We start from the raw sequence: 14,203 nt of genomic DNA, 5'->3' as shown, positions 1-14,203 counted from the left end.
AAGTAATACATTTTCAATATTTATTATTATTATTATTTTATGTGACATCCCCAGGGTGTCCAAAGACTCGTCGAGAGAGAGAGAGTGTGCCAACTGCATCGAACGATTTATCCCTTCCAACTACTAACTACGCTCAAACTTGCTTAACTTTTTTTTTACATAAGACATTAGTGGCAGAGGCTCTACCAATCGACCAACCTTTGCTGGCAAACTTATTAAATTTGACACAGATAATGATGTAGATAATAAATTACAGTGCTTTCAACCAATCTGTGGTGCTATAGGACGAACAAAAAAAAAACAATAAAGGAAACACAAGTTCATTCAATTCCAAAAATATTATATGGTTCAGAAAGTTTGACAAACGGGGAAAAAGATAAAATAGAGTACAACAGTTGAAATGAAGTTTCTTAGAGCTGATGTACAAGAATGGCTAATGCCATTCTTGTTCACCCTATTTCTTATTTCATCATATGAAATGAGGAAGTAAAGGAAATAAAAAATGAATAATAAGGAAGGAAATACAAATTCGACAATAAATGATAAAAATAAATGATCACCAAAATAATTGGAGGTAATAGTCAAAGAAGGAAGTCTACCAAATGAAATAATAAAATATAAATATAAAGGGAAAGGACATATAGTACCTGGATCTAGGAAGAGAATGCAAGCACATTCCTTTAGATGCCAAAACAGGCTTTTAGCCTATATCTTGAAAGAAGAAAAACAATACTATAAAAACAGGTAGGTACATCTAAAACCTCAGCTCCATTCCGAATGGACACGTACAGAAAAAGTAAAATATTTCTATTATTTAGATACTGCTTCTAAAATATTTGGAAAGACCAGAGTTCGAATCCCGTCTATCACACAAAGAGCTTTTATTAAGGTTTTTCATATAAAGGTGAGTTAACCAGTCTTATACATAGGTGTCAGCTTTCTCCCACAGAAACTCGAGTTTTTTCGTTCCTCAAGCTGGTAAACTGGGAAGGGGAACATACGCAATTGACAGATAAAAATACATTTTAACAAATTGATTTAAGTTAATTTCATAGGATGATGGTACCTGCAGGATGGGCTTCACACCATTGTATCCTCATACGCTAATTAAATATTGAAATAGACAACAGAATAAAAGTTGGTATAGTAAGGAGTTATCTGAATATATATATATATATAATACGATAGAAATTAGTCAAATTGCGCTACCTGTACAGTACCAATATTCGAACCAAATTTAACTTATGGATCTAAAAGCTATTTTAGAAGAAGAACAGTTAATCAAAGACTAGAGACAGCAGATTTGAGAGTTTGTGAAAAATTAGGTGTGCAGACAGATGGCATGCATAGCAGAGTCATTAAAATGAAGATTGATAGTATTCAGAAAATCTCGCAGTGCTAATCTCAGGTTGGTATGGTCGTCTAAACAAAATATGAATGGAAAGATTAGCAAAGGAAGTTTGATGCCAGGATGGTAGGAAAAGACCAAGGGAAGAGCAAGATCTAAACGGATTAATGCAGTCAGAAGTGTGAAGTTAGACCCTTAGAAGACTGACAAATACGATCCGAAGAAGTGGTGGAGAGGATACAGAACTGAGTAATAAACATTGTGGCAGGTCTATGGAACGCATCCTATGAGAATAGGTTGAGGGTCTGTGGACTAATAGCATATGAGTTATTAAAGGAATTTTAAGGATTGGCACTGAAGATTTCTTTCAGTACATGGCAGGAAGGGAGAGAACGCGAGGCCACCAATGGAAATCGTATAGGAGTATGGTAAGCAAGGGTATTAGGACTACATTTTTTGCTTGGAAGCAGTGAATGGGTTGCCAGTGACGGTTGGAGTGCTTCATCAGTGAATGAGTTTATGAATTATGATAGCTATCGTGATAATAATAGCTAGAGTGAAAGCAATGGACTCCAGCGATCAGTTTTTTAACCCCATGGGGATACCTGTATAATAATAATAGTAATAGACTGAGGATTCCGTCCAGGTAATTCAGTATAAAATTCCTGGGAATTTTTATAATCTTTCTTGTCTCGAGTTCTGGGAAAAACAGCTCGAAACCTCTCATAACTTTAAATTTACAAATCTGTACAGAAAAGGGTTAAATGCATTATGTATTTGTTTAAATTTTTATTATAGTCAAATGAGTATTGTATCATATAGATTATAGATGATGATAAATTTTATTAAAAATTGATGATACTATTTAATAACTGCAATAAGTATAATATTATTCGTTATTTCATATATCGATTTGTTTCTCTTAAACATAATACAATAATATCATTATATGACTGCTGTGGGTGTTAATAAAGTGCAATTGGTTATGCGCTACAAGAAAATGATGAGGATAGAGATCTTAGGATAATGGTGGATATGAATTTGAAGTTCGAAGGTGACATAGAAAATATGGCAAATACAACTCAGACGATAGTTGCAATGATGTAGCTAACCTTGTCATCTAAGGACAAGGAAGTCATTTTGCCTTGATAGTATCGCACCTGGACTACCGTGTACAGATTTGACCTCCTGGATTCCAAGGTAATCAAGCTGTGGAAAGGGTACAAAGAATTATTACAAAAATTATATAGCGATGATGCAATCTAAATTATATAAGGGCAGATGGCGAGTATGCTGACTACAGACTCTGGTTAATAGGAAAAATAAGGGTGATGTGATAGAGGCGTACATCTTATGAATGGGTGTCATAGGATGTCGTCTGATTAAACATTTCATTATATGAAAGGTGAGGAGAGAACATGAAGACATCTCTGGAAGTTAAGTTTGCTAGCGGTTAAGAAAGTGTGAAGACCTAGATTTTCTCTTCCAGAGCATTGGGTGAATAGAAGTTTGTGAGGGAATCTCATGTGAATGAGTTTAAGGATAACACACCTCGTTTGGGTGATGTATAGCCTCCTCCATAAGTTCTTGACTGCCTGATCTCAGATAATAATTACACTTAGTAAGTTTCTAATCAGTTCGAAAATTATCAATGTTATCATATAATTCGTGGAGCCTGTGTAGCTCAGTGGATGTGGCGTTTGCACACCACCGCGCTTGGCCGCACGAAGGAATACTTCATTTCGAGTCTAGTCGGCGACTAGAGGAAATTTTTCCAAGCCTTTTTTCGACCGGTTCCCGAATTAGTCGATCTCTGGCACGGGAAAGCAGGTTTTTCCTCCCGGAAACTCGGGTTTTTCGTCCTGTAAACTCAAGAAATTCGACCGTAGAACCCACATTATTTCAGACATTAAATATAGTGTTAGGGACCACGAGATGGCGGCACATTTGAGCCGTCTCTCTTCACTGCGTACCGCTTAATTAGTGATAGCTTTGGGCCATCTGTCTCTGATTGGGTACCAGTGGAGATTGAACTGCCCACTCAGTCTCCAAAAGTTAGATAGGGCTAAATGGCCTCGCCTACTCCCGTATACGGGAATAAAAAGGCGTTAGCTGATTTTTTTCCATATAATTCGTTAATTAACGAAAGGAAAAAATCACTACCAATAGGAACATACTTTCACACGATAATGGATAGCGAAGTGTATTTATCAGTTTCATATTTACATGTTGAATACATTTGATAACTTATTGGTAAGATAAAAATTGCTATTTTATAATTTTAATTTTTCTTAATTTATAATTTTAACATTTTCATTTTAGCTTTAAAATGAAAATAAATCAATCCGAACTTTGGAAATACTTTAAGAAATGAAAAATGAGGAAGTAGCTTAGTGCAGTTATTATCCAAAGCAGAATCCGTGTGAAGATCCAACACTGAGTGGATTGATAAGGCATTTAGAAAGTTGCATGAAAAAATTTTAAAGGCGATGAACATACAGAACCGTCAAGTAACAAAAAAAAAAAAGAATTAAGGTTGATGGGTCAATTCTAAACTTTTGTTTAACAAGGATTTTAAGTGGATTTGTATCTAGATCGGAAGCCGAAGATAAAATCTTATTTTGAACAACTCCAATTATTCTTTTATATGTGAAACAATATCAAAGAATTACGTATTACCAAAAAAGGACATATCTTAAGAGCGATTATTAAAAATTAATTAAGGAAATGAAGCATCGTTTTTGTCTTACTTGGGATGAGCAGACCCGCATTGGAAATTAAGGATATTTCAGTACTGTTGTTCATTCAGGTGATGCAAAAACTTTTAATTTACGATTAGTTTGAATACCAGGACAGTTGATATTCAAAATATTTTAGTCTTCTGAATGTAAGAATAATTTAAAAAAAATATATTGTAGCTATAATGAAAGATGAAGCGAGAATAGTGCAGAAATTTGGATGTGACAGTACATTTGAAATTTGCTGTGCCTCAATCATGCAGCTGTTCACACATTTTATATAAAAATATAAAATAATCACCTAACTGTTTGTATTCAATTACAAGGAGTAGGCAAGGCATTTTAATCCTGACTTTTGAAGGCTTAGTGGGCAATTCAATCTCCACAGGTAGCCAATTAGAGATATCTGCCTATGCCTATCACTAAGTATAAGAGGCAACCGATGAAGAGACGGAAAACAAGTGTTGCCATCTCTCAATCCCTAATCCTAACAGGGTATGTTACTGTAGAAAAATGTGGATTCTGCGGTCGATTTTCTTGAATTTACAGGGAGAAAAAGACCGTTTGCCCCTGCCAGAGATCAACTTACTCGAGAACCGGTCGAAGAAAAGCTTATAAAGGATTCCTACAGTTGGCGACTAGACTAACTTAAGTCTATCTTCGAGCAGCCTAACGCAGTGGATGCAAGCCCCGCTTCCACTAATCTGTCTCTATGCCCTTCTGCCATACGGCCGTGGGTATATATTTTGATATTTTATCCAAATACGCATACACTGTACTCAACGGCAGCTAATGCATAGGCACTGCAGAACTCCCAGTTTTTCTCGATATACAAATATATTAATTTATTTATATATGCTTGTGATATTCAGTTTTATCATCAACAATCCTCTTATTTTGTATAAAAAATAATAAAAATCAATCTTGTAGCACTTAGGAGCGCAAAGGACGCTAGAAGCACTGTGTTTATCAGTGCCATATTGCTATGCGCACAAACATATGCTCGTCCTAGTGAGATGCGAGCTATTAGCGTAATGCGACACTGTCCATCGCGCAGTTCCACTGTTGTTGATATGCAGTTTGAGCCAGTAGTCGAGTGTTCGTAGTGCTTATCGTGTTTACTCTGTCTCTTTAAATATTTGGACATTACAATTAAAGACATAACATTTGTTATAGTTTTTATTTTAGAACATTATTGGGGTTATGATAATGGCTTTTATTTTTAAGTAATTTTGAATTATACTAAACCGTATAATTTTATCGATAATAAACAATATTTTCATGAAACAAAACAAGAATATATTTTATTTTAAAGTAATTTTGAATTATACCAAACTGTATAATTTTATCGATAATAAACAATATTGTTTCATGTTTAATTTTATTAAACATGAAACATTAAAAATTCATGTTTAATTTGGATATTCTATCCAAATACGTATACACTGAAAGTACAGTGTGCATATTTATATTTAGAAAGTTGCAGTATCCCCACGATTTCAAGCCACGAGCCGCCACTAGAAGTAACATCTTTCCGGGCAGTGGTACAAATAGAGCCTGTGTAGCTCAGTGGATGTGGGGTTTGCCAACCACGGCGCTTGGCCGCACGAAGGAAGACTTGGTTTCGAGTCTAGTCGGCGACTAGAGGAAATTTTTCTAAGCCTTTTTTCGACCGGTTCCCGAGTTAGTCGATCTCTGGCACGGGCAAGCAGGTTTTTCCTCCCGGAAACTCGGGTTTTTCGTCCTGTAAACTCAAGAAAATCGACCGTAGAACCCACATTATTTCAGACATTAAATATAGTGTTACGGTTAGGGACCACGAGATGGCGGCACATTTGAGCCGTCTCTCTTCACTGAGTACCGCTTAATTAGTGATAGCCTTGGGCCATCTATCTCTGATTGGTACCAGTGGAGATTGAACTGCCCACTCAGTCTCCAAAAGTTAGATAGGGCTAAATGGCCTCGCCTACTCCCCATATACGGGAATAAAAAGGCGTTAGATGATTTTTTTTTTATTATTTGACACCTCCAGGGAGTCCAAAGACTCATCGAGGGAGAGTGTGCCAACAGCATCGAACGATTGGACTCCTTCCAACTACTAACCGCGCTCAAACTTACTTAACTGAGCCATTAGTAGCAGAGGCTCTACCAACCTTTTTTTTTTTTTTTTTTTATTAATATGAAACCAGATTAGTAGAAATAAATGCAATCAGTTACTCACAAGCAAATAAACGCCGATTAGTTGATCATTCGATATGCAGTTGAACAATACCGCGTAACACAAGTCGGAAATACGACGAATAATAGTTACAGACTGTTACCTAAACACGTTCAAAGGGCAGTGGCGTAGCTACAGCTTTTGCCGCCCGGATGGTCGGCAAAAGCTGTAGCTACGCCAAAATTACTGCAAAAAATCAAAACGACGTATAGGAAAATAAATTAAAAGACTTTATTTTTGAAGTAAAATTTTTAATTTCAATATTCTAAAATGTTATTTTTCTTGCTTTTCTGGTATGATGACACTGGCGAAGTCTATTTCATAGTAATGTAGGTAATTCTTAATCAATTTTATTTAGAAAACCTCCTCTCACAACTAGCAACACTTACAGCAATTGTGAGGAAAATTTGCAGCGGTATTACAATATTTGGAACTGAGCTCTGGAGAATGTATTTTAGAATTAAATGCAAAAAGTTCAAAGTGCCACCAGGGGCGGACCGTCCCCACCGCAACCCCCTAGATACGCCACTGTCAAAGGGTGATACGTGCATTTCGCCGCCTATAGTATATTAGTACCATGAGTGAGCTAAGAATTTTTCATCTTTTTTTTTTAAATTAATTTTATATTGTTTGTACTTTTAAATGTACAAATAATATAAAATTGTTGTATATTGTTTGTACATTGAAAAGTAGCAGCTAATGCCTTTTATTTTCCAAAACAGCATTAATATTTCTGTCTGGTATAGTGTAAGTTCTATGGTCAATTTTTTTTTTTTTTTTGAGTTTACAGAATGAATAACTCAAGTTTCTGGTTGAAGAAGTCTGTAAACTAGAGAACCAGACGAAGAAAAACTTAGGCAAACTCCTCTAGTGGGCGACTAGAATTCAGCTTGCAACAGCTGAATTCTAGCAGCCAAGTGCTACAGATGCACAAATGCCATTTCCAAGGGGGCTACACAGGCCTATTCATTAAGACTATCTATGGCATCAAATAGTGAAATTTCAATCAAGAGTTTTGGATTTAGTTCTAACATCAGAAGATGCATGATTGCTTTCACCATCCTGGGACTTTGATGTCAAACTTGTCCCAGGTTGACATCCAAGGTTAGTTCATCGAAGGATGAACAGGTATCAAGGAGAAAGACATTTATGTGGAATTACAATAATCTATCATTTATCCAATCACATCAGGAGGGCAATTTGCCATTTGGATAATTGAAGAGTCAGTAGAGAATATAATTATAACAGTTGCAGAAATTGGGGCAGATTCATGGACAGATGATTTTGAAGGGAATGTCCGTGCGGTTAACCTAATGGCCGAGCGCTTCACAAACATATGCCTGGGGAAGGTGTCTCCTAGGTTCGATTCCCATCAGTAACGTGAGGAGCTGAAGGATCTTCCTCAGCCATAGCCAAGTTAGCCGATCTTCGACATGGACAGTAGGGTTTTTTCCCCAGTTTATCCTGGGATTTTTCATCCAGCAAAGCAGGCAAACTGGCCTTGAGAACTCAACACTACAGGACATAGGATACACCGGGGTGTAGGGCTGACCACCTTATCCTGTGAACGATTTGAGTTCCGATGATTAATAAACTCTCGACACCGCAAGGTAAAAGAGGGTATAACGAAGATGAGATGAGGGCTATCAGCTAGATACACACATACCTTCATCTGTTGATCATCTCACTAAAGTTAAGAACTTGGAGAACTACATTCAGCATCATCTAAATACTCTTTCACTTACTCACTTCTAGGATGCCTAGACCCACAATATCCTCTGAATACTTTAGTTTTCCTGACTCTGTACTTCCGAACTCTTGCTGAACAGCACTTTCTCACACGTCACTCCAAATCCATTCAGCCTTTTACAAGTCCTTTAGTCCAGCACTTCCCAAACTGGGCCACGGCCCCCCTTGGGGGCCATTAGTTTTGTTGAGGGGGGGGGACTGTGAAATAATGAAAACAAATTTAAAATGTTTTAACACTAAGTGTGCCATCTCAAATGTGTATGTAAGATACTAAAAATATAATATTTGCATTTGATTTCTGCCATATTCGCTGTGTATGTTTTGTATTGAATATAAATATAATACATTTCTGCATTTCGATTTTTTTTTTCCAATGGGGGCTGTGAAATGTTTTAATTTTTAAGGGGGCCTTTACATCCATAAGTTTGGGAAGCACTGCATGAAACTTTACTTCACACAACCACATATTCTATACCATTCTTTCTGCACAACCTGCGCACTGACTAGTTTGCAATCAAAACTCTTCTCAGCTCATTTATCATACAGTGGCAAGAGAATCACAGTCTTTATTCTCTATCTCACCCTTTCTATTTGCTCATAGTAGCAATCATTAGTACTTGCCAAAATAATCATTTCTTTCACTTTTCCTCTCTGCATCCTCACAGCAATGCTAACATCTTTAATCCTGACTCTAGGGAAACTAGATTTCGTTACACTCTTCTCAACCACTGTTCTTATGAGATCTCCATGCATAACTCAATCACTATCTATCTTCTGCTCTTTCATAATCAGCCTTCTCTGCCCTCATATCCCCCTCTTCTTTTGGTTCTCTGCCATAACACTTGCCATGAATTTCTCCTACAATTCTATTTCACATTTTGTTTTATGAAGAACTCTATATAAGATTTTTTGTTATCATTACTCATTTTCCACCCATTTCATTCTAGTTATTATTCTTACTGTGTACATCTTTGCTTTCTTCTAACACTTTACTTGCAACAACAACCCTGCCAACATTTACACTTACATTTTCCTGCCTTTCATCATTCTACTCTCTGCTGTCATTCTTACCCTTCTCACTCACTTTTAAAATGTTTCTGACACAAGCACTCGCCAGTTTCACTCTTTCCACATATCTTTCAATATACAAAATGAATATGTTTCACACACACTGCAGTCAAGAAAATCACACACACATTGAAATTGCATGCAATTGTTCTTTGCATTGGTGCTATAACACAATACAGATAAAAATAACCTGGTCTTATTTTTATCTGTCTCATTACAAACAAACAAACACTCATAAAAATAGAATACCACATATCTTTCAATATACAAAATGAATATGTTTCACACACACTGCAGTCAAGAAAATCACACACACATTGAAATTGCATGCAACTGTTCTTTGCATTGGTGCTAAAACACAATACAGATAAAAATAACCTGGTCTTATTTTTATCTGTCTCATTACAAACAAACAAACACTCATAAAAATAGTAATCCAGAAAAAAATGAATCAATTATCATTAATTATATTCATAAACAATTTATCCTGGTTGAAGAAAGCCTGAATGCGAGTGAAAATAGTGGCTCGATAGGGAATTGCGGTGTACAAGATGGCAATGTGAGCGGTGATCTAAGAAAGAGTGAGAGCAATTATACAGAAAGAGAAAATGGCTTGAATGATAAAAAAAATGAGGAATTATTTGTAGGAAGTGAGATCGCTAGGCTGCGTGCAGTGATACAAGATGCGCAGCGGCAATTAGAGCACCTGCAAAACTCTTTCCAGAGTGATTCGGCTAACGTAAATAAACAGCGTGGGCGAGTTTCCGAAATGAAGGAGAGAGTGTTGTATGGTGACTCGTTATTAAGAGGAGTAATAGATGGGAGTGTAACTAAATCGTACTTACCGGGTGCGAAATTTAAGGATGTAAGTGAGAGCATTAGAGTGCAAAAACAGAGGGTGAAAGAAATAACAATTGTGGCTGGTACGAATGAATTGAAAGGTGATAAATTTTTTATGAGAGAGGACTTGAAAGTATTGTTAAAGGTAGCGAAAGAAAAGAGTGACAGAGTTAGAATGGTGAGTCTGTTACCGCGGTATGACAGAGAGGAGTTTAGAAGGAGGGCCATAATCGCAAATGATATTATGCGCAGGTTATGCGGACGGTGTGGTGTGGAATTTGTGGACGTGTGGAATGAGTTTGATGGGCGAAAGGACTTATACAAGATGGATGGACTGCATTTGAATGGACTTGGTGTGCGGAGACTGGAAAAAGTGTTGCTGAATGAAGTGAAAATGGATGTGCAGAACCAAGGAAACTAGAACTACCAAGGAGGGGGGGAAGTGGATATCCAGACATCAGTGAGACAGTTGAGTGTAAAAATGTATATAATGTACCTGAGCTAGCAATAAGGACAAAAAATGGGAATGGGATATTTAGAATAACGCATCAAGATAGGGGTGGGACAAAGGGAACACTGCAATTCATGTATACTAATGCCAGGAGTATTAGGAACAAGAAGGGAGAATTTTTGGCCTTGATTGGCTCTTCCTGGCCACAGGTTATTGGCATTAGTGAAACATGGCTGACGGAAGATAATATAGTTAGTGGGATAGAATGTGTAGGTTATAGTATGTTTAGGAGGGACAGAGAGAATAAAATTGGGAGAGGGGTGTTATTGATGATAGCTGATGAACTGCAGCCAAGGAGAATTGAAGTATTGCAGGATAGTGAAAGGAGCTCATTTGAGGCTATTTGGTGTGAGACTGATACTGGCAGAATAAAATATACAGTTGGGTGCTGCTATAGACCAGGTGATGGAATAGATGGTGGAGATGGTATGCATAAACAAATTGATGAAATGAGTGGAAGGAGGGTAATTATTATGGGGGATTTCAACTATGGTAACATTGATTGGAAGGAGGAGAGGACACATGTGAGGAAGGAAATGGATTTTATTCAATTATTAAGGGATAACTATCTGAAACAGCATGTAATTGAAAATACTAGGGGTGTGAGAGTGCTTGACCTGGTAATAGTATCTGAGAATTTGACTGTAATGAATATGACCATGTTACCACCTATTGGTGAGAGTGATCATAAGGTCTTGACCTGGGAGGTAGCTAAAGGTGTGAAATTTGTGATTAAGACAGGGTATATGTGGAATTACCGTGCTGGCAAGTATGACAAGCTTAGGAGATTGCTTGGATCAGTGCCATGGCATGTACAACTGCAAGGGCTGGACGTCGATAGAGCATGGGAAGTGATCAAAGAGCATTTACAGGAGGTTATGGCTGATTGTATACCTAAGGTCCGAATAGTGAAACAAGGAGGGGTTAAATGGATGAATAACACCATTAAGCTTGAGCTGCAAAAAAAGAAACAACTATGGAGGGAATTTAAAGAAAGGGGTGACCTGCAGGCACACGAACGGTATAAAGTACAGGCTAGAAGGGTAACGAGTGTGGTAAAAAACAGCAAAAGCCGATTATGAAAGGAAACTAGCTATGCAAGCAAAAGAGAATCCCAAACAGTTCTTTCAATATGCTGCAAGCAAGAAAAAAACTGTACATGGCAAAATGATTTTAAGGAATGACGATGGTAAAGAGTTCACTGAACCAGTCGATATAGTGGAGTTACTGAGCGTGCACTTTGCAAAAGTATATCATCCAGGTGGTGACGTTGAAAAAATGAAGGAACCATTAGTTTATATGGGAATTGTGATGAATGAAGTGGAGGTGAATAGTCTATTACAGAACCTTAATGTGAATACATCTGTGCGATTGGATGGTATACCGGCACGGGTCTTGCATGAAGCGGCTAATGAATTATCAATGCCCTTGACCATGTTGTTTAATCTGAGTCTCAGGTCTGGCTTAGTCCCGAAGGCGTGGAAAGAGGGGAAAATAGTTCCACTGCATAAAGGAGGATCCAAGACTATGGTTGCAAATTACCGACCGATCAGCATATCAGGAGTCGTTGTCAAGGTCTTGGAGAAAGTAGTCAGGGGAAAAATACAGGAATGGATTGATGAAAATGAGATACTGTACAGAGGACAGCATGGCTTTGTGAAGGGTAGATCATGCCTCAGTAACTTGCTCAAGTTTTATAACAAGGTGACGGCTGAACTGGATAAGGGAAATGGGTTTAGTGATACTGCTGGACCTGGCAAAGGCGTTTGACAGGATACCACATGGAATTCTAATCCGTAAACTACAACATATGGGAATGGATATAGGGTTGGTGAGATGGCTGGCTGGGTGGTTGATGGAAAGATATCAAAGAGTAGTTTATTCAGGAGTAGAGTCCAAAAAACGGCCTGTGACTAGTGGTGTGCCACAGGGTTCTGTTCTTGGACCACTGCTGTTTAATCTGTTCATTAACGATATAGGGAAGGGTCTAAGTGGGACAGTTCATTTGTTCTCTGATGATGCAAAGTTGGGTAGGGCGATAGTGAATGCAGAAGATGTCAAAGTCTTGTAAGATGACTTAGATAGATTGGAGTTCTGGACTAAGGAGAATGGATGTCAATTTAATGTGACAAAATGTAAGGTTATGCATTTCGGAGTGAAAAGATTAGCAGCAGTATACCACATTGGTGGAACTGTACTCCAAGAGATTGATGAGGCCAGGGACTTGGGAGTGTTGGTGGATAGGGAGATGAAGTTTAGGGGGCACATTGCGAAAGTAGCTAAATCAGCTCATCAACTCACTTGGTTGTTGAAAAATACCTTGACGAGCAGAGAAAAACAAGTTATTGTACCTCTGTACCGAGCCCTGATAAGACCTCATCTCGACTACTGTGCCCAGATTTGGTCACCTCGGTTCCTTCTTGATGGGGAGGAGGTTGAGAGGATCCAGAGGCGAGTGACTAAGATGATAGCAGGTCTATGGAATGAACCATATGAGAACAGGTTGAAGATTTGTGGGTTGCAGAAACTAGTTGATAGGCGAAAAAGGGGAGATATGATTGAGACATTCAAATTGCTAAAAGGATTCTATAGGATTAATTCAGATGATATTTTTGAGATCAGGACTGGTGGTGGGAGAACTAGGGGACACCCATGGAAGCTGGGCAAGAGTGTGGTTAGCAGGGGTGTTAGAGCTGGGTTCTTTACTTTTAGAGTGGTAAATGAGTGGAATAAGCTGCCAGAGTCTGTTGTGGGTGCTATGACAGTGAGCGAGTTCAAGGCAAGGTATGATAGATACTGTGAGAATGTTGAACAGCTGTGTGAACATGATGCTTAGGGCTTCCCTCGATGAGTCTAAGGACTCCTGGAGTAGCCCGTGCTAATAATAATAATAATAATCTTTCAGCTCCTAAAATCCCAAATTCTAACTGAAATACCTTTAGGTGGTAAAGGAATTTCATCAGCCAGTGTGAGCATACTTAGCAGAGGCTTAAAGTGCTTAAAAGTACCATGTTTAACATCTAGAGTTTGGTATATGCAATTTTCTTCTTCAAGCCTCCTTTATGCAATGGAATTTCCCCTTTTTCTACTCCCTTGAGATCCCACAAGGGCAAAAACTTTAACCATCTGACCAAAAATCTGATCTGGTCAATTTCTAGGAACTAGCTCATTCTCATAATGTATGAGCTGATATCCCATGTAATCCCATAGCTGTAGTCACATTAAGATTCTTTAATATCTTATGCACCTCTACATCATCTGCCTCTGTCATATCTGACACTGCTACATCTTCACCTGGATAAAGTGATCACTCAGGGATTACCTTTGACTTACTAATTCCCATTCAGGCCTTATGTTTCTGATAATGGAAACAATGTGGCCAACTTACTTATAAGGAGTTTGTCTGGGAAATTCATGAACTTTTGAATTATCACACCAACAAGCACTAGTAGCTGCATGCTCCATATGCTGTAATCTAGCAACAACATTGGGAAATAGCTTAGCAAAAACTGCAACATGATATTTTTCTCAGTTATTGTACTACATCTGTTTGAGTAGACATTTGACTGGTAAATTTTTGTTGTGTTTAAAATGAGCGATTTTTATGATCAATGAACTTGTGCAAAGTTTTGCATGAAATTGAGAAAATCTTCCAGAGATTTGAAATGCTAAAAACAGCATTTGGGAATGAGGCTTTAGGCTGTACTCTATGGGTGGTGGAAACATTTCAA

General features: G+C 37.8%; 1 protein-coding gene across 1 annotated transcript in view; it reads right to left on the bottom strand.

Moving 5' to 3' along the window:
* Positions 1 to 14,203, bottom strand: part of Xpc (DNA repair protein complementing XP-C cells homolog) — a 233,422-nt gene that overhangs the window by 128,340 nt on the left and 90,879 nt on the right. Inside the window, exon 8 of the mRNA XM_090394599.1 lies at positions 13,861 to 13,981. Coding sequence (XP_090250725.1) covers positions 13,861 to 13,981 — 121 coding nt within the window. The remainder of the gene's footprint in view (positions 1 to 13,860; positions 13,982 to 14,203) is intronic.

The sequence above is a fragment of the Typopeltis vanoorti genome, chromosome 6 (genome assembly GCF_054136105.1).
Source record: "Typopeltis vanoorti isolate ZY-2024b chromosome 6, IOZ_Tvanoo_1.0, whole genome shotgun sequence".
In the NCBI taxonomy this organism is placed as follows: Eukaryota; Metazoa; Arthropoda; class Arachnida; order Uropygi; family Thelyphonidae; genus Typopeltis; species Typopeltis vanoorti.
This window is presented reverse-complemented; position numbering and strand designations above follow the sequence as displayed.